This window comes from Nuphar pumila, chromosome 11 (genome assembly GCF_984573655.1).
Source record: "Nuphar pumila chromosome 11, dmNupPumi1.hap1.1, whole genome shotgun sequence".
NCBI lineage: Eukaryota > Viridiplantae > Streptophyta > Magnoliopsida > Nymphaeales > Nymphaeaceae > Nuphar > Nuphar pumila.
In genome coordinates, this window is record NC_143259.1 from 4770057 (window position 1) to 4795371 (window position 25315).

General features: G+C 38.6%; 2 protein-coding genes across 2 annotated transcripts; one reads left to right on the forward strand and one right to left on the reverse strand.

The window, feature by feature from the left end:
• Positions 1-1305: 1305 nt before the first annotated feature.
• Positions 1306-16796, reverse strand: LOC149821712 (uncharacterized). The gene is made up of 5 exons (XM_089981414.1): positions 16692-16796; positions 16235-16312; positions 16095-16155; positions 7821-7945; positions 1306-1580 (listed from the first exon to the last, which is right to left on the reverse strand). Exons 1-5 carry the CDS (start codon positions 16794-16796, stop codon positions 1443-1445), a joined length of 507 nt encoding a protein of 168 aa, XP_089837540.1. The 3' UTR covers positions 1306-1442.
• Positions 16797-21636: 4840 nt separating this feature from the next.
• LOC149821713 (spindle/kinetochore-associated-like protein) lies at positions 21637-25216 on the forward strand. The gene is made up of 9 exons (XM_089981415.1): positions 21637-21733; positions 21831-21955; positions 22095-22207; positions 22319-22394; positions 23194-23261; positions 23570-23675; positions 23778-23807; positions 23918-24031; positions 24807-25216. Exons 1-9 carry the CDS (start codon positions 21637-21639, stop codon positions 24879-24881), a joined length of 804 nt encoding a protein of 267 aa, XP_089837541.1. The 3' UTR covers positions 24882-25216.
• The last annotated feature ends 99 nt before the right edge of the window (positions 25217-25315 follow it).

Genomic DNA, 25315 nt, shown 5'->3' on the forward strand with positions numbered 1-25315 from the left:
TGATGTTTCTGACATGGTTGTCATGGACTATCCTCAACCCCACAGAAAACCACCAATTAACTACAAAGCACCATAGCTATAAAGTATACTATCAAGGGTTGCAGCCTGAGTTTTCTGCCTTATTTAACCGGCTGCTGGGTGAAGTCTGAGTGTTATTTACTCAACAGTTGTAGATTAGAATTAGTGTCCTAGTGTATCTGTAGATTATTATGGTGTCATGGTGTCTGTAAATTATTTATAGTGTGGTACAACCTAACAATTCTTTGTCATCTGTGTGTACGTCTTCTACAATAACAATTAGGTTTGGTGCATAGGAATGTCATGTGAACGTGATTATTGTAACAAAGTGATTTTCCCATAATTGAAGAGAGTTAGTAAACAGTTGGTGCATACACTATTGGTTGGCCCTCCCACATGGTTGTCAGATTTTTTTTGTCAGTTTGCTCTCTCTCTCTCTCTCTGCAACGGCAATTCATGTCATTTAAGGAATCATCATGCCAAACATTTGTTGGCTAATTCAACTTGACCTTTTGCTAACCTCAATGAGTGACTTACCAAATACCATGTTGAATTTAACATTGTGCTAGACCAAAGGATGCCACCTGACAATTTCCATATTGGAACCCAGTGTAGCATTCTTCAATTATATCTTTCTATGTATAGTTGACGACTCAAGTAAAGGCGAGGTTGTGTACAAAGAAAGCTTGAGAGTACATTATGAAGGAAAGAGAAAAAAAAGATTGACCCGATATTCTTGTAAAAAATGAAGCTCAAATTTTGTTGACCACCAACGAATTCAAGGAAGAAGACAAAAAAGGTCCATGTGAAAAAAGTGCCAAATCAACATCAATGAAATGAGTATCCCCCCTCAAAACCAATAGTCTGCATGTGTTCCACCTTACACTACTATCAATAAACCACGTTTGGATCTAGACCATTGCTTTTGTGAAGATGGAAAGTCTGAACCAATATGGGTTAACCTATGCCTTTGGACTATTTGAATGGTAGGTGGTGCAGGTATACTGGTGAGGCGCTTGTGGGGGGCACCATTCACATGAGCATGGTGGGTCTTGCTCCAATCTGCATTGCACATTCTTCTGATGGATAGTCAAGATGGCTAGAAAGCCAATGCATCTATAGTCGGGTCATGTTTCCAATTTTATTTGTTCATAGGTTATCTCAAATCAAGGAGCAACATGGCAAAATGGTGCCCACAAAGGATTTGCTTTAATTTATCAATGGACAATGGAAGCATGCATTTCAAGAATGTCTTCATTAATAGAACATCTTCAAGCATAAAAAAATGCAATAAGATAAAAAAAATCCACGTGCAGCAAGAAAATCAAACATCCTATGCCTGATTTCCCGAGCCTTTGATATTGTAAACCATGTCTTTAAAGCACCTTGGAGAAGGGTGGGGGTTCTTTTTTTCTCTATTCATTTCATGTACAAGAAACAATGAATGGTTTTATAAATTCAATAAACTGCGAGGTCCTAATCCCCAGTTTAAGGTTAACGTCTCCTCCACCCAACCAGAAGAAGTCAGGTTTAAGCTTTGTGATTGCTTCATCAAAGATCACCTGAAAAGGTATAAAGTGCTCATTAGTTTAATCAATCAAATATTATTAGTCTAATAATAGATGAGACTGAGTATACTTGAATAAACATACCCTCACGAATTCAAAGGAAGAAATGCACATGAGAATGTATACACATGGACACAATGCTTAACTTTCTTCTTTGTTATTTGTTAAGTTAGGTATGACTTCTTGGATACTTGATTCAGGTGTTTTTTTTCACATGACCCCGAATGCATCTCTCTTATTCGATCAATGCAACAACTCTTACATTTATTTTATTTTCACCACCAATGGTACATCTTTGAAAGTTAAGGAAATTGAAAATCTAAAAAAGGTTTTGAACCACTCAAAAGAATTTTATGTTCCCCAAATTAAATTTAAACATATTTTTTGTTTCTCAAAATTTTTACCATAGTTGTAAAGATTCTTTTTCACCTACGGGTTGCTCTATGCAAGATTTACGATCCGAAAAAATTATTGGGCAAGGCCATAGGAGAGGAGACCTCTACTATATGAATTTTTTGTCTCTACCATCCAAATATTTTTGTAATCATGTTCAAAACAAGGACATTGTTACTTGACACAAAAGACTTGGTCATCATATTGCCTCAAAATTGTATCTTTTTTCTTTTCTTGAAACTTTTTGTAATGAAAAAGAGTTTATTTGCAATGATTGCATTCTTGGCAAAATGCATTCTTCTTTTTTTTCAAGTAATAACTTTGTCTCTAAAAAACTCTTTGAGTTGGTACAGTCGTGTCAAAAGGAAGATATTCATATTATGTAATTTTTGTTGATAATTATACTAGATATGCATAAATATACTTCATTAGATTTAAATCAAATATTTTCTCCTTTTTAAAGAATTTCACGTGCTCATCAAAAATCAATGTCAAGCAAATATTTTCATTTTTCAATCAGATTCGGGTAGAGAATTGTAAAGAAAATGGAAGCCATCAACAAGATCCACCACAATGCTAAAGTGAACACAAAAAACCACAAATGAGCTCACTCACAAAACACACAAAAAAGCCACAAATGGGCTTTCTCACAAAACCCGTGGGTGCAAGACACGAAGTACAATAAATAATATTTTATTAATAACCTTCATGCAAGAAGCATTACATTTGAGAGGGGTTTCAACCCCTATATATACACAAACATGAGAGGCTCCAAGAGAGTCGTTGGGAGGGTCCAACGGCTCTCAATAAATTCGTTGGGCCTCCCAACCACTCTCTTGTTGACTAGTCAACAAGTGTTCACTGGTTCAAACAAGACCAAAAAAATAAAAACTAACCTAACTATTCTAACCTAGTTACAAGAATATATATATATATATATATATATATATATATATATATATATATATAATTTTTAACAAGAATATATGTCAAATAATTTTAAGTGCTATTTAAAAAAATAGAATCATACATTGAAGATCATGTCCAAAAACTCTACAACAAAATAAGCTTGTGGAGAGGAACCATATGCACATAATTGAAACCACTAGAACTCTATTAATTTCAATTGATGTTCCTAAAAAATTTTGGGCCGAAGCCGCAATTACTGTTATATATATTATCAACAGAATGCCTTCATTCTTTCTTTAAAAAAAATCTTTTGAAAATTTATTTAAAATATCTATGAATTTCAAAAGTTTAAGGGTTTTTTGTTGCAAATATTTTTTTCTTATTAAAGGCAATGACAAACTTTCTCCAAAACCAATTGAATGTGCTTTTATTAGATACAATGAAAATTAAAAAGGATATAGGTGTTATTATTTTAAAAATGATACATTATATATTTCGAAATATATGACTTTTTTAGAAGATCAAAATGTTTTTGATCAAAGTAATCCAAAAGAGGAATTTAACAAATCTTTTCTATTTGACTTATTGCTTAGAAAGAATATTGAAGTATCTAGTATAAATGATTATGATAATGTTGAATGTGTTGAAGAGGATATTCCTCTTGATGTTGATAGGGATAACTCCCTTAATGAAACTTCTAATGAAATTCATGTGTATACCTGGTGTTAAGGTGAGAGACCAGCATGTGCTCTTGAAAATTATTCACAAGGTCAACCATTAGAAGAATCCCTACTTTGAAAGTTAAAGGATCTTTAGGCCTCCTAATAAATGTGTCCTATGAATCCTTCTTCTCAAAATATAAGGTTTGCTTTATGACTATTCATGTGCTTGTTAAGGGATACTCACAAGAATATGATATTGATTATGAAGAAACTTTTGCCCCAATTTTTAGGATGCCTAGTGTTAAGACCTTAATTGCCTTAGCATCTATCAAACAATGGCTTATTTATCAGTTAGATGTCAATAACATTTTTCTTAATGGTGACATTTGTGAAGAAGTTTATATGGAACATCCGCTAGTATTTAATATTAAAAAGGGTAAAGTTCTCAAACTTAAGAAGGTTCTTTATGGTCTTAAATAGACCCCAAAGCCTAGTATAATCGATTTAGTAAAGTTATTATTGATTGTGGATTTACTTTGTGTTATCCTGATACTTGTCGCTTTGTTATAAATGTAAGCACCAATATAATTATATTGTTGTATGTTGATGATAAGTGATAAAAAGGGTATTGATGTGATTAAAAATATTTTTAAAATAAATTTTAATACGTCTGACCTTGGTTTTCTAAGGTATTTTTTAGGTATCGAGGTTGCCTATGCCATGTGAGGATATGTGCTTTCACAAATAAAACTTGCATCATATATAATTGTTAAATCAGGTTTGATAGATTAAAAGAAGCGAATACTCCAAAAGTGATCAATGTAAAGATGAGGTTAATGATGACACTCCTTTAAATGATCTTACTCTCTATTGTCAGCTAATTAGATCTCTTATGTATTTATCTATAACTAGACTTGATATAGCATATGACGTTCACACTGTAAGTCAGTTTCAACATGCCCTCACTACAATCCATATGGCATAAGTTATGAAAATTATTAGATATTCTAAGGGCACCATTACTAAAGGGTTTTTCTTATACTATCTTCTTCTCTTAATTTAATTGCTTACAATGATTCCGACCAAGGAAGCAACCCTAACTATCATATTTCTACCCACATGTTATTATGTATTTCTTGGTGACTCGCTTGTATCGTGGAGGTATAAAAAGCATCAGAAGGTGTCACCTTAAGAATACATTTTTTCTAAGAATAGAGGTAGCTTATTCTTCTCGTGGATACTTGCTAACTCAAACAAAGTTTGTTAATAATATTATTGGCAGGTCAGGGATCACTAATGAGAAAATGGTAGATACTCCAAAAGTTATCAATGCCAAGATAAAAAAAGATGATGGATCACTCTTGAAAGATCTTACTCCATATCGCCAGATGATTGGCATATTGACTATCACCCCACTTGATATTGCTCATGCAATTCATACAAGTCAGTGCCAACACTCTCCTACCATAGTTCACATGAGTGTTCTGACTAGAATCATTAGATATTTACAAAATTCTATTTTTAAGGGTCTTTTATTATCTTCATCCTCATCTCTTGAATTAATTGCTTACTCTTATTCAGATTAAAGAGGAGATCCTAATGATAGATGTTTAACTACTGGTTTTTGTGTTTTCCTAAATGACTCACTGGTATCTTAAAAGTGTAAAAAGAAACAAAATGTGTCTTTGTCATTTACTGAAGTTGGGTATCATATTATGACAACTACAATATCAGAGATTGCCTAGCTGAGACAATTGCTTGAAGATATGGGGGTTCACTTGCAAATATCCTCAAGATTGTGATGCGACATCAAGAGTATCATTTACATCAGTGTTGTAAAAAGTGTTGAGGCGAGGCGCTCCACCAAAAATCGAGGCGAGGCGTAAAGCGTAAGCCTCAATTTTTTTTTTATTTTTTTTTTATTTTTTTTTAAAAATTATAAAAAAAAAATCTAAAAATATAAATAAATAAAGAAATACTTTATTGATAAAGTAACAACCAATAAGAAATAGGAAATCTCAAATAAGTACTAAAAAATATGAGATTAACATATAAAAGTAACTACGAAACTGATTACATAACTGAAAAACTAATTATATGATTGAAAAATATAATGTCCTATAAAGCAACAATCAATAAGCAATAGAAAATCTCAAATAAGTACTAAAAAATATGGGATTAGCCTATTAAAGTTAAAAAGCATCAGATTAACATATAAAAAGTAACTAAGAAACTAATTAAACATATATTCTTCTTTTTTCTTTCTTCTTTCTTCTTTCTTCTTTCTTCTTCACGCTTCACGCCTCAGGTTGGCTCCTTGAGGAGCAGAGGGCCTCGCCTCAAGGCGAGGCGCGCCTTTTGTGCCTCAAGGTGCATTTTTAATTAATAATACTGACTTACATAGGTGACAACCATGTTTTTCACAAAATAACTAAACATACTGAAATGACTGCCACTATGTACATGAAGAATATTTTAAGAAGACTCACTTTGCCTTACATTATTTCTAAATATCAATTGGTTGACTTTTTCACCAAGGCACTACCATCACCTCAGTTTCACTTTCTACTAAACAGGTAATGCTTGTTAAGGGCATTTTAGTCATTTTCATTTATGTAATAGGGGCTGCCCATTAAGGGCGGATTTGTAAACATCAAATTTTTTTGTTTTGTTTTTTCTGATTTATAGCTGTTGGGACTAGCCCAACTAACCGTTGGGCTAGTCCAACTAGCTTTGTTTTCTTTGTTTGCTCTATAAAGGAAATCTCCCATGTAATTTGCTATGCTTTTCTAAGCATATTTGTGAAATATAAAACTTTTTTTTGTCTTCTGTTGACTCTAGTGGCTTGTGTTTGTGACTCCTTGTGAGTTTTGTATCTTGCCCATAAGTGGCTCTTACTATTCGTACACTCTTGTAAGTTATTGTAGCCCTTAGAGGCATCCTTTTTTTGCACATATTTCTTGTTTCATTACACATACTCTATAGATTCCCAAGTGTTTATAGGCCACACACACACACACAGAGAGAGAGAGAGAGAGAGAGAGAGAGAGAGAGAGAGAGAGAGAGAGAGAGAGAGAGAGAGAGAGAGAGAGTATGCCTAGAGATTCCCAAGCGTTCATAGGCCTGACAGAAGCTTAAGAGAAACTAACAAAGAGAACAGGAGACCAACTACAACAGGTAACTTGAAGTCGTAGCACTGTAAAGAGAGAATTACGAAAGCTGGAATCAAATCAAAGTAAGACAGACTGACAAAATTTGACAACAAAAAGCAGTGTTGAAAACCATATTGCGTAAAACACAGAAGCCTGAACAGCTGTTATAGTGAGTGTGGGAGCCTGAAGGTTTGTCACTAGACTTAAGATACAGCAAACAGAAAAAAATTCCAAGGAACCACCAAGAAATGACAAACCAGGCTTTCTTCAGGTAGCAAGACCCAGAGGCCACTGCAGTTATAGGAAGAGAGCAGCATCATGAGAGGTAAAGATGATGGCAGCAATCAGAAATAAAAAAATAATTCAGGAAAGATATGGGAAATAATCACAAATACAAATTCATTGAAATGAAATTAGCTACTGGAAACAACAATAAACTGCAAGTTAAGGAAACGATCCATGCTGAAAATGATGATGATGATGACAATCTAAAGGCAGAAATTTCTTTATCACAAAGTCATACAGTTACATGACAACAAATCTACACCAGAATAGCAGATGTTGAAGTTCTGATAGGATGCCAAGTTTGCGTAGTTACATAGCCTTTGAGGATAGATTCTGAAGAAAAATAATGAGTAAATGGAAGTGGAACAGAATGCTGCGGGGAACTTAGCATTTTTGCTGTAAAGGCAGAAAAAGCAATATGATCAAATTGGATTCATTTGAAAATGGTATACATACAGTTATATAAAATGCCACAACAGTGACAACAGAAGTGGACTAACAAATTTGAAAGATAAAAACATAGATCCCTTAACTATAAATCTACAGTCAAAAGAGAACCATATGAAATCCTCGGAATGTTTTGTTTTTTCCTTATGTTATACAATAAACCTTTACTAGCATATTTTACAATGCGAGATGTGGAAATTATGTTTCTGTGATCAAATCTGGACATGCAGTTTCTTCAGGTGTATGAGTGCAGTCTGTCGATCATACTGAGAAAAAGGACGGACAAATACATACATAGGTTTGTAATGAAAATGCTCAGTGCAAAAAAAAAAAGGTTTGTAATAGAAGAATAGCAACAAAAACTACATCACTGGCTGCCATCTTACCGGAATATCTGTTTTCATTCCAATAGAAGTCACTGCGTTGTGCTCATATCCTATCAACTTTAATGACTCTTCCTCGGGAGCAAGTCTCACTGAATTAAACAGAAGATTTCTATTTTCAGCCACTACTCACTAATATATTAGGCATGATATTCTTATAAATGAAGATCAAGATGGGAAAATTTACTTGCCAACAGTGTTATTAAAAACGTGCCTCAAGGCGCAAAAAGCATGCCTCGCCTCAAGGCGAGGGGTTATATGCCTTGAGGCGCAAGTATAAGACGTAAAAGCCCCGAGGCGTGCGACTCATAGGCCTTGAGGCGCACATGCCTCATTTCTTTTGGTCAAATAAGGGTCAAAACCCATATTTGACCAAAATTTAGTCTTTAAACCCTTTTATTTTTTTGATAGATCTCTCATGCAGCCTCTCTCTCTCATCTCTCACGTAGCCTATCTCTCTCGTCTCTCACGCAGCCTCTCTCTCTCGTCTCTCGTTCAGCTTCTCTATCTCATCTCTCACTCAGCCACTCACTCTCGTCTCTCACCGAAAACCGGTATTGTCTCTCTCTCTCATCTCTCGTTTTTTTTTCACACACAGTCTTAGAAAGAAAAGTTCACATGTTGATGAGTGTGTTGAGTGTTTAGCGTAGTTTGATTTGAACTCTTACTTTAGCATAAGTTGATGATTTCAGAAACTTTGGAGTGAAGCTTTTTTTACAATTTTCAATGTTCAGAGTCTGCATGTGAAAAAAAAAAACGTGAACTTTTCTAAGACTGCATTCATATGATAACATGTGAACTTCTCTCATTTTTTTTCACACACATGTTGATGATTGTGCTGACTTACTAGTTGAAGTTGCTGATGATATGATGAGCCTTGTGCACTATGAATATGCCCTGAAATACTGGTTGCCACTAGATGAAGCTGCTGGGCATGGCAGTGTATGTCATCCTTCCAAAACTATTGTTTCTTTTCTATTCTAAGGTTTTATGGAGTACACTTGCATGTATTTACGTGGATTTGTTTTCTTTTTGGTACTATGCTTCAAAAGTTTGAATCGATTAGCCTTGTTCCATTTAACTCTTTTCGCTTGGCTTAGTCCACATTTTTTGGTTAAAGAAGATCTTGTGCACTTATTTGTTTCTCATATACACAAGCATGTATGCATTCATTATTCAGATTGCAACTGCTATTAGTTTATTGTTTGTTTGTGCATTTGTTGACTATTGAATTATTGAATCATAAAATGCAACAAAATCTTTTTCTCTTATAGAAGATACTTTTCTTGAGGTTAGCATACTACTATTAAATTATAGTATCTTTGTAAATATATATGTTAATATATTAACATATATATACATTAAATGTGTATATATATGTGTTAATATACATTAGGTATTTATGTAATTTTTATATTTTCTTTTGTTTTTTATGTTCCTTATTTTTGTAATAGGTAGTGCCCCTTAGGGGCACTATTGTTATTATGTTCTAGCCGCTTTACATGTTAATCTCATATTTTTTCAGTATTTATTTGAGATTTTTTATTTCTTGTTGGTTGTTGTTTCATCAATAAAGAATTTGTTATTTATTTATAATTTTAGATATTTTTTATATTTTTTTTAAGTTTAAATTTTTTTGAGGCTTACGCTTTATGCCTCGAGGCTTATGCTTTACACCTCAGATTTTGGTGGAGCGCCTCACTACGCCTTAACGCTTTTCACGACACTACTTGCCAAAAAACGAGGGCTTCTAGTTCATGTCATTGCTACTTTGAATAGCCTATCCAATATGTGCCAAGAAAGAAAGAATATTCGCTAAACATCAGCCAAAACTATAGACTGAAGAAGGCATATAAAACTGCAACTAAGCACTAAAAATAAAGGAAAAAAGAAAGAAACCAATTCACTGCCATTCTAAAACCACCACGCCACACTGATGAAAAAATCATTCTTATAATTGAAAATGATTATGAATGATATCATATTAAGTAGAAAATAACTTTGGAACCAGTTGCAAATAGTTTGGACCATTCATTCAGAATAGAGAGCCTTTCCAAATGTATTAGATGCTCACACGGACAACAAATATATATATCCATTCATCCAGAAAGGAGAGCCCTTCCAAATGTATTAGATGCACACACACACAACAAATATATATATATATATATATATATATATATATATATATATATATATATATAGAGAGAGAGAGAGAGAGAGAGAGAAGTATAGACATTGTCTATAAACTGTCACATGGGTACGGGTATGGGGTGGGTACGGAGGGTACGATACGGCATTTTCAAAAAATGCAGGTACGGGGACACAACTATATCTATAGTATGGGTCCAATGTAGATCCATATGGTTTATAGATCCAATGCAGTTTTTAGTAAAAAAGATAGTTTGTAGTAAAAAATTAGTTTTATCGATGTTTTTAATAAATGTGAGAAGCATACTGATATTTTTGATAAAAAGGGTTTAACCAATATTTTCAATAAAAAAGGTAAGTTATAGTATTTAAAAAATAAAAAGAAATTGTGGGGTATAAAAACAAGAAGAGGGAGAGGAGTATTTGTCACACCGCCTCTCTCTCTCTTGGGGGTCTGAAACTGAAAAAGGAAGAGAGGTGTCCGAAGAAAGGGGAGAAGAAGAAAAAGGCAGAAAAGGTTCTTTCTCACATTCTTTTTTCTTCTTTCTTTCTCTTTCCTCGTCCTCCTCTTCTTCTTTTCTCTCTATGAGATCTCTCACCTTCTTCTTCTTCTCTCTTGCACAGATGGGGAAAGAGCGATAGTCGAAAGAGACAGAGAAAAGGAAAGAGTAAGAATCCAGAGTGAGTTGAACTATAACCATCAACATTGCGAAAAATAGATTCAACCAACATTGAACCTGTCAGAAATACAAAAAAGGCCCAAGGCAAGCCTAGAAGCCCAGAAAAGAAAGCAAGATACAAATACACATGATCGATGAGCGTCACCCTAGTTCAGAAGGTGTCAATGGGTGTTGATTGCACTGGAGCTCAGGAAGGCTGATGCGCAGAATGGTGTACATGTCTGCCAATATCAGATTCACTAGTTTATTGAAAACCGCTGGAATATGCTGAAAAATGGCATTGTTGCGGGTCATTTAAACAGCTCACCAGGACGAGAGAAGCCAAGTTCGCCAAGTAATCTGCCATTTGTTGCACTAGCGTACTGGTTGAGGACCCCACAACAAGTCATTGGTGAATGATTCCTGACGTACGTTGACCATAGGCTTATTCCAGGTGACCTTAAAGATGTTTTAAAATACAGTGCACTCCCAAAAAAGGTGAAACACAGTTTCTCCGGCCGCCTCGCACAACACATTTACTCGGAAGCTGGAATCCAATGGTTTTGAGGAAGCTATCAGTCTGCACCCGATCGTGAAGGATGAGCCATGCCAGGAAACGAGATCTAGGAGTCGGTCCCTTGCCCCAGATAAGGCTTGCCGAAAACCGGTCCACCCCCGAAGAAGGAGAGAGAGGTAACATTCTTTTGCGCGAAAAGAGTCATTAGGAGCAAAGGCGCAACCTAAGAACTGGGACTGCGAGTCAACAATGTCATTATTTGAAAGAACCACAAACCAAGCTTGGATCCATGAGCAATGAAGTTTTGACATTGCTTGCTGATTCACGCGAGTGGCCCCAACCAACGATTCCACACCCCCATATTTAGCAAGAAGAACGCTTGCACAGGGAGACCCATGTTGGTGCGCAAACCAGCTATGCTTTACGACGAGAATCATACTCCTCAATCTAAGGTCCTTGATTCCCAAACCCCCCCTATAAAGAGGAAGCCTTAGGGTTTCCCACTCTATCAGGTGGCGCTTGTTGTTGAGACCACTTCCAGACCACAAGAAGTTTGTCAAGACCCAAGATAGCTTCTTACTAACCCTCACAGACATCAAGAACATTGACATACAAAATTCTGGCATGGCATTTAGGACATGCTTGATGAGAGTCAGTCTACCCGCGATGGAAAGGTAGGAAGCTTGCCTGACCGAAATTTTATTTTAAACCCTTTGAAGAGTCGTGCTCCAGGTTGCCTCTGTGACCCTGCTTAGCTGAAGCGGCGGACCCAGATAAGAAAATGAGTTGTCCGTTACCGTGCATCCAAAAATTTGCTGGCCCATGGCTAGCATCAACTGAGGGGCATTTACCAAGGACAAACAACACTTATCGTAGTTCATAGATAAACCTGACATCGATAGGAAAAAAAAAAGGACAAGCTTAAATCTTAATATTTGTTGGATTGAAGCCCTTCCAAAGATAATCATATCGTCGGCGTAGGTCAGGATATGACACGGGAACTCCGGTATACCGAGTGGCTCAATTAAACCACACTCCACTGCCCTCTTAACCAAAACCACAAGGCCCTCAGAGACTACGTTGAAGAGTAAAGGAAACAGGGGACAACCTTGCCGAAGACCATGACCAAGTTTGAACTGCTTGCCCCTTACCCCATTGATCTGAATTTGTGACTGTGCATTGGTAACCAGCTCCTGCACCCAGCTAGAGAAACATCTGTCGAAGCCCAAATTCGCCAACATGTTGAAAAAGAACGGCTAATGAACTGAGTCGTATGCTTTATGGAAGTCAAGCTTAAGAGTGAAGAAAGCCCCTCCCCCCCCCCCCCCCTCGCTGATCTTGAGTGAATGCAACACTTCTGTGTCCAAAATGAAAGAATGTTGAAGCCTTCTATTAGAGATGAAGGCAAACTGATTGACCGAAAAAATTCTAGGAGTGACTGACCACATCCTATTTGCCAAAACTTTTGCGATAATGCGATATAAACCTCCTAACACAGAAATGAGGCAAAACCATGAGATGTCTGATGCGGCAACCTCATTAGGAATAAGAGACACAATGGCGAGGTGGGAATAAATTGGCAATCGACCGTTGTGATGAAACTCTGCGAAGACACTAAGGATGTCACTCTTAACGCATTGCCAGAAAATGCGAAAGAAATTCATGATATACCCATAAAATCCTGAAGCTTTCCACCCAAACGAATCTTGCACAACTGAGAAGATTTCGTCTTTGGAGAACGACATCTAAATTGACTTTGAGAGAGCCCAATCCATGAATAAGAATAATGCAGTACCCATAGCATCGCCTGCCGCGCTGCTGCAGAAATACAGGTTAGTGAAATAGTTGGTGACAGTAAGAAGTACCTGATCGCCCGAGTAGGAGACACCGTCGATAGACAGAGAGAGAATCACATGACTTTTATGCCTATGAGAGACGAAAGAATGAAAGAACCTTGTGTTTTCGTCACCTGCTTTAAGCCAAATCACCCTTGACCACTGCTTCCAGCGTATCTCATCTTTTAGATGCCAAGATTGCAACAATAGAGACAACTCGACCGATCTAGCATTGAGGCTTTCAATTTTGGATGCAGACATTAAGGTCATAACCAAGAGTGACTGATTGATGTTAGACAGCTCACGCTCCCACTCTCCCATATTTTGGAATTTGATTATGTTATTGGAGACAAGCCAAGATTTAATGCCGCAAGATAACCGAAACAATTTAACCAAGCACCGTGAAGCCGTCCGGTTCGCATAGCAAGATCTATTCCAAGATTGTTGGACTAATGACTCGAAACCTGCCTCCTTAAGCCACCATTGCTCAAATCTGAAGGTTCTATTGCCGGAGAAGCCTTGACCCCATCAGATAATAATATGACTGTGGTCCGAGACAGAAGGAGGAAGAAGGCAAAAAGAAATGTCATTAATAGAATTCAGTAGATTCGGCGATACGAGCACCCGATCTAGCAGACAAAAGCACGATCGAGAGTGCCGATTGGTCTAAGAGAACGCTTCACCTACACGTGGGACGGGGTACAACTGGTTCATCTGAATAAAATTTTGGAAGTCCCTCATTGAGGCTGAGAAGGAAACTGGAAGGCTTGAGTCGGTTGGCGACAGAAGGCAGTTGTAATCACCCATGATAATATGTTGGTCCCCGAAAGTAGCAATGACCCTATTCAGATCTGATCAAAACTCATCCCGTCAGGAGTTGTGGTTGGGACCATAAACCATTGTGACCACAGCTGGCGTCGACTTAGGCGGGAGTGAAAGAGTGATGGATATAGAAAATGTTCCTACGTCAACCTGGTGTAAGTCTAGAGAAAGCTTCCCAAGAATGAGTAGACCTCCCACATAGTTAATCGTAGGCTTGAAGAAAAAATCTGCACCACGCCAGATTTCAGAGACGATAGAGAGCGAGATAACCACCATCTTTGTTTCGTAAAGAGCAATGAGATCAGGTTTTTCTTGACTAATCCAACTTGCCAAGAAAAGATGTTTAGAGGGGCAATTCAGTCCCCGAATATTCCAACACAAGAACTTCATAACTGGAAATCCAAAAATCCCCTCGGAGTGCGAATCCTCACAGACCACCTTAGAGAAACCCCCAACTTGTCGGATAGAGGAAACAGAGGCCGACGATGTCTTCTGATTGGGGGACCACCATGCCCAGAAGGAGAGAACCCTCCGACCAAAATAGGAGGTAGGATGACGTCAGGGCTACGCCACTCAGTCTCGACCAAGGTCAGAAAGACATCAGCGATATCGGCGAATGTTTCATGCATAAGTGAATCGAAGCTTTGTAACTGTGGTTGAGGAAGCGATAAGTCTAGATGTTGAGCGGCTTCGACCACAGAAAAACCCATATAGGATGAGATAGGACTGCTCGGTGCTAGTGTAGCCGCAATAGAATGAGAGACCGAGGAGTGGTAGCTCCTGTGACTATCAAAGGGGCACTCCCCGAAGGAAAAAGAATTGTCCACAATAGACATAGCCCTGCAAATCATGGATAACGAAGGAGGACTGACAATATTGGAGGAGACCAGGCGAAGCAGACAGACGATGCCTTCGACAGAGATGGACGAAACCAATGCTGAAAGACCATCCACGAGCCTACAGAAAGAACAATACCGGACCGAGGCTCCAGAACAAGGCAACGTATTGGTCCATGCAACAAGCGAAACCATTGCTAGAAATAACCTCTAAGGTGCCATGGAGACCTCGATAAACGTGTTGCTAGAGCTGCCAAAAAGGAAAAAGGCGTTCTTTCAGAAAGAAGAGAACCTCCGAACGGCGAGCCCAGAAAGGAGGAGACAACAACGAATGAAGATGCCGACGAGCTCTCACCCCGAGGCAGAAAATAACTGCACCTAGACTCAACGGCATATCGACCGCCTAGTTACAGAGCGAGCCCGTACGCCAACGCCACCAAATGAGAGCAAAAGGTCGACAAAGGACGTTGAAAAACCCTGCACACCCACGTGGACCCCGCGACATCGGACAAGTGCCCCACCGTAGCCACTGGTAGTTGGTGTGCACGGACACCGACAGTCCAGCGTGGCCACCAAAGCGAAGAAAGGCAAGGACTCGACCTAGGCAACGTGGTGGGACCGCCTACCTTACCTATATCCTTAACACCACCTCGAAAAAAGAAAAAAGGGAAAGAACTTAAAAAGTACCTCCACCGAATAGAAAAAAGGTGACTATATCGCAGCCACTCCAAAGCACGCATCCTGCAACCCCGACTTGCCATAATCAGCGAAGGATGCACCCTCAGAAGCGGCAGCAACACAAAGATGAGGTGAAACCGGCAAAGCGGAGCAAGACCCAACCCGACCCAAAAGGTCGAGCGAACCACCGTGACGATCGTGACAGAGGAGGTTGCGGCCAAAACATTTCCCTGAGAACGACATCGGAGCGACCGGGGATGGGAACATCTTCACCCAAAAGGAGCTGATCTTGATACCCAAAAATGACAGTCGGGAGATCCACAGTGGGGGGAAAAGCGAGAGAGAGGGAGGGTGGGAGGGGGGTGTTCTTAAGTAAGAGGGGTCGGGTCTGCGTTGGACCCAACCTGATGCAGTGCGGGACCTGACCCCGCGGTGTGCTCGCACAACACCCAGTACCCGCCCCCGTGTCAACACAGGTACGGTGGGTCCAATGCCGTGTCTATGTTACATAGTCTATAAAGAAGACAAATGTCGTAAATATAATCAGCAACATGGCAGAAACATGTATCAAGCTCCAAACTATGCATTACTAAAGCCAAGTATAGGAAATATTACTTAGATGATTCATGTAATAAGAGTAAACAAATAACAAAATTTTAGATCCCCAAATTAGATGTTGTAAATATCAACATCTCCAATTTTAAGCAGTAGAGCAGTTGGCTCACCATAGCATGTGTATCGAGACAATATTAAATACCATAAAGTCTAGAGTAACTCACTGTCATTGTTAAGTGAGTACAAGAAATTCTTCACATTCTCAGCATTAAATCGAGCAGTATACTGCAAGATAGCAATTGGAACAGACTCAGTAACAGACCTAAGCCCCGATAATGCTTGATAAAGGGTGAGAAAAGACTACCTGTATTACTACAATATAGTATTTTGAATTGTTGCGATCACTACAATCAGTTATGTTAGTTGGAGCTTGAGTGTTAACCTGGATCATAAAGGATAAATAATTAAATACTTTAGTAAAGAGGTTCCCCTACAATCATATCTCAATAAAAAATGTCAAACAGTTAAAAATAGAAGAAATATTGCATACCATTAAAACACGATAAATATACTATGAAGTCTGAAAAACCATTTCCAGTGTGAAAGGCAACAGGGCATGACTATTGTTTTAAGCAATTTTACTAAAAGAACAATTTTTACCATTTTCAGCTTTTTTTCACACCTTAGAACAGATTGTTCAATTAATTGAGCTTAATTTCTAGAAGACCACTGTATCCCAGCTAGGATGAAGTAGTTGACTAAATTAATGGTCTTCTTCTGCAACTATTCACAAGATATCAGAAAGTGATAATCCCACTAACATATAGAGTAGGAGATATGCTTTTTCCAAACAAAAAGACTGAAAGAACCACATGAGCAGCAGCAGAAGCACCTAGCAACCATAGGAATTTGATGATGCCTGTCATCTACCATCCCATCTACTTCTGTGGAATGCACAAGCAACCAACTCTCTCTCTCTAAATATATATATAGTAGGTGGTAGCTGCCTACTACTTTTCTGGCCTAATGCCAGCCTACTGGGCTTTTAAAGGGTTTTTTCCGTGTTTTCCGTAAATCAGACTGTATAGATGTGTTTTACATGTTTGATTTTATAGGAATCGACTCTTGGATCTTCTCATTCCGACAGGCAGGTAGGTAGGTCTTTACAAGGTTTAAAAATCGATGGGTATAAAATTTTCATAAATATTTGACGCTTAAAAAACCATGTTTTTATCGAAAAACCATCATCCAAGTATTGTTTCCTAGCAAATCAACCATGCCCAACACCTCTACAGGGTTAGATTTACAAAACACAATAAGAAAACCTGTTTGCTTGTGGTAAGCTAGAAGCAGCTACCTCTCTCTCTCTCTCTCTCTCTCTCTATATATATATATATATATATATATATATATATATATATATATATATAGGAAAAGTGGTAGCTGCCTATCACATTTTTATCCTACCCTAGCCTACCACGAGTGAACATGTGTTTTCGAGTTGTTTTTTGCAAATCATATCCTACACTTTGATCATGTTTTTTTTTTCCATAAAAACATGATTTTTTAAGCCTTGAATATTTATAAAAATCTTAGACCGTCAATTTTTAAACCTTATAAAACCTACCTTCATGTTGAAATTGAACAATCCAAGAGTCAATTCCTATAAAATCAATCATGTTGAACACATCTTTATGTTCAGATTTAAAGAAAACGTTGAAAAAAATCTTCAAACATCGGTAGGCCTTTAAAGTTGTATATATATATATATTCCTTGAATGTGCTCTTCATTCATGCACTATATGAGATATCCGAAGTCATCAAACAGAAATTTTCTATCCAAGCTTCTATGCTTAGGTAGCAATTCAAGGACATGGAGCCTAATCATCCTAGTGATGGCTATGATCAATTTGTTTTGACTAACAAAAAGCTCCTCTAGCCTCATCGCCTCCACAAAGAACAACTTTGCGAACAAATAATAATAGCTATGCAAATCTATCAACAAGGAAACACAACATTGTTTGAGAACAATAAGCAAATGCTATGGATATTAATGACACAACCTCGTAGATTTCTTGACCACCTGAAAAGCTTTTCAATTTCTTGATCGCCTCACCAATAGATATTGGTTAAATAACCTTTTTTAATGCAAGCTTTCTACATCCATCATAGACTCAACCACATTCGACGTTGTTAACTTGTTTCTCCTTGAAAGTAACATTTCAAGTATAATGTTTGAGTGAGTTGGGACTCTACAGAGTTTATCATCGCATCTTCTGCCAATGGATCCTACTTGAAGAGAAGAATCCAAGCAAATTATGCCTTGTTTACTAATCCGGCATACTGAGGGCAAAATATTCTTTTTTACTTTTTGACCACCCTCGGTTTCATGTAATGTTTTTTTATCTACATCACATCTTTACACTATATTTAACTCATATTGAATTTCGGATCCACATCCACTCTGGTTTCAAAACTGATCACTTAGTTTTTTCAACTATAATTCTGATTGGATCTTAGATGTAGTACACTTGATCCAAACCTTTTCATGATGGTTTGACACATGTATAACATCTATGCTGAACAGTCTGGGATTTGGACTAAACTCCACTAAGTCCACTTAGTTTCTAATCCAATTGGGTGTTCGTGATCCGATTTGCATTTTGGATCCAAACTTGATCCAGTTCATACTAAAAAATCAAGGTCTCCGCTATCTCGATTTTCCACTGCACCCGTTCAAATCCACTTACACACACACACATATATATATATATATATATATCAAAAGTTTGAGTTTGTCTCGGTCTGGATCAAGTCGGTCTGCAGAAACAGACTCGACTTGGTCTGCCTTGTATATTATTCGAGCTCAGTCTGTCACATCCAAACGGGCCTGACTCGGTCCAAACAGATCGAGTCAGTCTGTCAAACAAAAATCAAATTTGACTCAGTTTGTTCAGACCGAGTCGATCTGTCGCAATACACAGACTCGACTTGGTCTGTCAAATATTTTTTTCTATAGCTTGGCTCGGTCTGAGCGTGCTATCTCGATCTATCATGTCCAGACCGAGCGGTATGACTGACTCAGTTTGTTGAAAATGGAGATTGAGTCGGCCATTAACGATTTGCAACAGTTTCAGCAACCTTATTGTTGCCAACCTTCTTTTATAGAAGGCAGGGATAGGGTTCTCCCTGTTCCTACACCTTTGCAACTCACCGACAACAGTGAGGTTGCCGGCAACCTCTATATTAAAAAAATGAAAGGAAGAGGACTTACCTGTCAGTCGGCGTCACCTCTCTCTCTCTCTCTCTCTCTCTCTCTGAGTAATTTCGGATGGGGAAGGGAGGAGCCCCCATGGCTTTTATAGTCAAGGGTGAGGGGCGTCTGTTACCCCCTCACCCCTGTCCTTCCATATACAGGAAAAGGTGTTTCCCCTTTCCCTGTTCCACTTTTCATTTTCGTGGGAGGAGGAGAAGGGGAAACGCTTTCCCCTCTTCCCGTAACCGCCCCAGATGGATGTTACAGTTCTGCCTAACCCAGCTTGCCTTTGAAAAAAAAAACTGCAATACATAGAACTCTAATTGGTTCTAGGATTATTTGGTTTCACACTTTCCAATGAATTATTTTGTTTCACTTGTTTTAGCAAAATCAACTCATCTCACTTTTCATGAATCCCTGAAGTCAAGGAAAGAAGTAACCATCTACGTTGCAATCCGATTTACCCTCCATGGAGGTGGCTACTAATTTTTCTTATATATATATATATATTGGAAAGTTGGGGTTAGGCAAACCCCTACCTGTTACAAGCCAAAAAAAAAAAGTAATTACAAATATGATAACAAGGGAAACCACTCAGGTGGTTTGTCCTTTAGAATCCTATCATACCAGTGATTTGGACCAACTTTCTGGCAAGAAGATTGCTTGTTTTAGAAATCCAAACACAATTATTGTAAACTTTTGTAGAGCTCCAATATATGCTCTGTTGCTTACAGAAACTTGGCTGACGTCCAGTAAGAACTTATAAATGGCATATACAACATCTTTCCCTGAAGATTCCTATATAACTCTAGAGTGATGAGGTATGTGTTCAGAGGTGGTAGGGATATTTGTTAATTATGGGATACATTAACTACACTTCACTTCAGTGAAAGTTTACGTAATCAGCTTAAATCTAGAGGCACCCTTGAAGTTAAGGTGTCTTTGAGAGCTTCGGACTTGACATCCTTAGGAATAGATTCTCGCGTCTTTGGTTCAACTTCCCCTCCCCTCCAATCAGAAAAGAGATTGAGGGATTAACATAGTTTTGGAGATATCATATACAAGGATTCAAGGTCTTTCATTTGTCAGAAACTTAGATCTGGCATGGGAACCATGCCTTGATCCATAAGGAGGTGTTTGAATGGCAGAAGTGCGTGGACAGGACTGTGCTTCCTGTCCTGTACTGTGTGTAAACAGGACATGATGCATTGTCCAGAGCCCTCAAATTTTTTTTTTCATGTGCGTTCGGTGGTGTCTGTCCTCTGCTGTTCAGTGTGGGGGCACGGAATAGCAGGAGATGCTGGGAAGCACCAGAGATGTGTCCCACGTTTGCATGAGCAAGTGGATGCGTGTGGGGCCTGCGCTCTGAGAATCCCACGGTTTGTAAGGCAAGCTGGGGTTAGGCGGACCCCTACCTGAACAACAGCCACCCCATGTGGCAGAGGGATTCGATCCTGAGCCTTCAGCTTGACACAGGACCCCGCTTACTACATGGGATACCACCTCGGTGGATCTCACTAAACTGGAGATCTACCAACACATGGATCGAGACAAACCTTATAAGCTTAAATATGAGCTTCTGATAATTTCTCAAATCCCTACACTCACATCAATCCTTATAACTCTAATTCGAGGGGTTCAAACTAGAGATCCTTAGATCATATAACCATAGAAACAAGAGATGGGACTTGAATCCCTCAAACACAAGGGGTGTTTGATTACACGGATAGCCGGATAGGATTGTGTAGTACAAGCATGTCTGGACAAGTCGAGTTTTTCTCTAAAGTGTTCCGCTCTTTTTTTTTATTTTTTTTTTATTTTGTTTGATTCATGCCCTAAATGTTCCAGACACCATTGCTCCAAAGAGGGGTGAAATACTGTGGGACACCTAAAAGGTGTCATACTAGACTCGTGGGACATCGTGTTTTAGGCGTCTTGTGTATGGGACGTTTGCATTGAGTGCGTGGAGCGCAGACAGCAACGACCTATGGGCGCAAGTGACCGCACAATCAAACGCCTTGCGGTGAGAATCTTGCCTCTATCCCTGCACGAGTTTGGATTTTAACCTCTATCCCCGCTTCTCATCCTTCATCCCTGATCCAAACAGGGTGAGGCCCCGTTTCCCTCGGTCCATTGCCATAGTTAAAGAGGATTGGGGACGGGGCAGGGCGGGGAAAATCTTAAGTCCATCCCCGCACAGGTTTTGATTTTAACCTCCTGATCCAAATGGAGCGAGGAGGTACACTCCCGTTCCCCCTGTCCACTGCCATCCCTAACCATAAAACCATAATTACAGAACTTTCTAATAAAAAGCAACCCCACATTGTACAAGTGGGAGGCTGGCAGCATCACATTTCGGACTATGTTCATGTAAAAGCAAAACCCGGAATATCTTAAAACTGTAAACCCATTTTCAACTTTTCCCGCCAAAAGAATGATTGGAAAAATAGGAGGCTTCATTTTCACTCGCTCATTCGCAGAGAGAGAGAGAGAGAGAGAGAGAGATCCCAATGGACGCCAAAGCGGCAGCTTCCTCCCTAGAATCGCTCATGTCTTCCTTCACCGCTCGCATCTCCAATCTCCAAGAACTCGTCGTCGCCAGAAACAGTCTCTCTCTCTCTCTCTCTCTCTCTCTCTCTCTCTCTCTCTCTCTCGTTGTGCAATTGGGTATTCTTTAATTTGTTGAATTTGCGTTTGGCACAAGTGAATCCTGGGAAGGTGATGGCGGATCTGTCGAACATCGATGCTGCCGTGAAGGCCATGGAGTTTCAGGTCCAAGCCATCAAGAATCGCATCAGAGAAGAGAAAGAGGCTATCCCCAAAGCCAAGGTACTATTACCCCATACCCCATTCTTGCCTGTTCAAACTTTGATTCTTCCATCCATTGATACGATAACTTTCTGTGCCTGCTCTCGGCACCGGAATGAGAGAAATCAGGCTAACTTAAGGGCTTCGTTGCCCTATGCAGAAACTGGTCGAGCTCTCCCTACACCAACAAAGGAAATTGCAGCACATGCTTGCGCGCTTACCGTCTCGCTTGCCTGGCACCGCAGCGGTTGCTCTGAATGCAGGTGGATGCGGGTAAATACAATTGAACATAAATCGATGTATTGATTACTGGACTTTGGTCGTAGTTTGGATAATTTTAACTCTGTTCAACTGTAATCGGTTGTGAATGCCTATTTGGTTCAGTATTGCCAAGGAAAGACCAGTTAATGATCTTGTCGATAAGGCTCTGAAGCTTGAGGAGGAGCCCCCTTTGCAGAAGGTACGCTCTGATAATTCTTTCTGTTTAATCCTTAGCCATCCTTATTTCTTCCCAAATGATGTAATTCACAATGGGAACTCTCAAACGCCTCATCCATTCGATTCACATTCATGAGAATTGAATTGTGATTTATTTGGATTGCTTTTGATTTCCTGCAGGTTCCGCCACTAGCGATCCATAATTTTGGGAATCCCCTGAATATGGTTTTTTTTGTGTGTGTAAGCATGAGTCTAGGCATGTGGTCTATGATAGCTTGCACCAAGACCAATCAGCACGTCTTATTCTACATGAATCTTGTTTTCTACTGAGTGATCTCTAGAAACATCTGATAGATGGTATACGCACAATCGCTCCAGTTAATAGAACACATTTTCTTCATTCTAAATTTTGTTGCTCATTATTCCCTTCAATGGTTGCACAACCAGTACTACTGAAACCATGTTTCAAAGGCTTGTAGTGTGACGCAGTTCATGCTGCATGATCTATTGGCTTGGGAATACTGATCTGTCCAAGCTGTAGTCACTGCTCAGGCGCGCACACTACTCAAAGAGTCACAGGATCAGGGCCTATACATATAATCATTAGTTTTGATTTTAATTTTATTTAGCCCTCAATTATAGAGCTTTCAACCATAGAACTTGCTACTTTTGCTAGTTAAGTTAATCGTAGAGACAAGTACATAGTATTTCAGAGTCCTTTTAGCACAAAAAGTTTGTGAGTTGTTTTATTTTATTTTATTTTTTTCCTGTTCATCTAATAGATGTTGTTTCCACTTGATTTCTTCAATTTCTTTTTTCAGGAGAAAAAGGGTCGTGGCCAAGCTCCACGTTGGTATATCATCAATGATGAGCTTGATTCATTGTCAAAGTAAGTGAAAAATTCTTCACATCATACATTATAGACAGAGGGCTTGCTTTTCAGTGGTGGTGGCTTATGGGTTACTAGTTCCTAATTCATACTTCTCTACCTTGTGGAATTAATAGCATTCTAAATTGATAATGTCAGACACTTTATTTCCAGCTCAGATAACTTCAAACAATCTGATTAACGTGGTTAAAGTGTGACACTGCTATTGCTATAAAGTTACTGCATGAAGAGTTCATCTTTTTCATCCACTTCAGATGTGTAATTTTTTGTCATTGACAACTTTATTGGTTTTACTGTAATATCTTTAGTTACATGAGGGGGAGGCTCACATTGGATAAAGTAAACTCTGCTATAAATGAGATGGCTGCATATGCGGAGGCAAATATGCAACTTGTTGCTGCTCCGAGGAAGAAGGTTCAGGCCCAATTCGTGTTTTTTTTTTTAAATGCCTTGTTTTGTTTGATCTCCAAACCACTAATACTAATTTGTTCCTTGTTTTCTTTGATAAACATGAAGTTATCTGAAGATGTTCTGGAAAAAGCACTGGTGAGTAATGTTGAATATTTATAAAGTTATTCTTCTAACAAAACATCCGATTTCTATAAATCTTCATCATAATATTGAGATGATGTTACTTGAAATTTGAAAATATTAAGGAACTGCGAGATATTGGAATGTCAGAAGCTGTGAAGGGAAAACATTTCTTCCTGGAGTCAGACATGAAAGGCTCAGGTCTGAAGCTTGACAACACTGGCAAAGCCATACTAACTGTAAGTGTCTGCCGTCCTCAAAGCTGTGTTTTTATAGATACAAAAAAAAATTCAAATATCCTTATGACAAGCCCATGCAAGCAAGCAATCCAAAATAGTTGTCTTGTGCCGAGTCATTTTAGTAGGCACTTTTAGCAATTATGGTTACATATTATCATTTTTGAGGAATAATACAAGCATGACTTAGATTAGAATTTGGTCAATATGACATGCTTTTATGTTGGGATTTACATCATATTTGATTGCATGTGACTATAGTGATGCAGTCTTGGCAAGACTTCTTGTAGAATTGTGGCAAAGCCTAGTCGGAGAAGTTCCAAGAACGTCTTACAAGATGCCGAGGCTCGATGAATAAGCCAGCAATCTAGTTTATAGGAGACAAGGTGGCCACTGGACATGGTAAAACCATTTATTGGAGAGATGCAAAAGCTCCATGGCTACAGAGTACAGAGTGCATTGGGCAGCTTCTCAAGAAAGAAAGTCTTTAGGGTATGCATCCTTTAGCTCCCGGTAGGATGTAAAAAAGGTCCATGACAGGCATAATTATCCTAGAGAGAGAGAGGGCGGCTTCATTCATTTGAACCTATTCATGTAGGATGCCAAAACAACGACATAAAGTCGGATCTGTACCTTAGCGAGTCCATTGATAACTTCATATTATACACCTTAAGGTTTGGTATTTGAAAGAATGACAGATACTTCTAAACAGTTCTAAGAAAACTCTTGATGCACTACTGCATGTAAATTTTGCTTTCTGAAGATGTGTATATGACAGGTCCTCCGGCATTTGGGTCGCATCCAGGAGACAAGAATCGGGCGTCAACGTGTCATCATCCTCGCAAAACCTTAATGATGGTAGTGGTACTCTGCTGGCAGTTTGCTTCTGCTGTATGCTAGAAATAAATGGTTCAGATTTCTCTTCGTCTATCTTGAAGAGTAGCAAAAGATAATCAAGGTTGATCGTCTTTCAACCTGATTGTGTAGAATACTCCGAACTCATGCTATAAACAGAAGGTCATGGCTTAATTGGTGATAACGTAATCACCATTGTTCAACATTGATTATCTAAGCTTGATTGCTGACAGTGTGAGTAGGTTCATAATCAGTTGGATTTCATGTCAACGCGGTTACTGTGGATGTTATATGACAAACGACCAACCTAACATCATCATCACCATCAACACTTTTTTTCCAACTGCAATCGGTCCATTTCATAATATTTCTCAGTTCATTTCTGGGGTCACACTGTAAATCACTTCAAACTCCTTTCATATTACCTGTCAC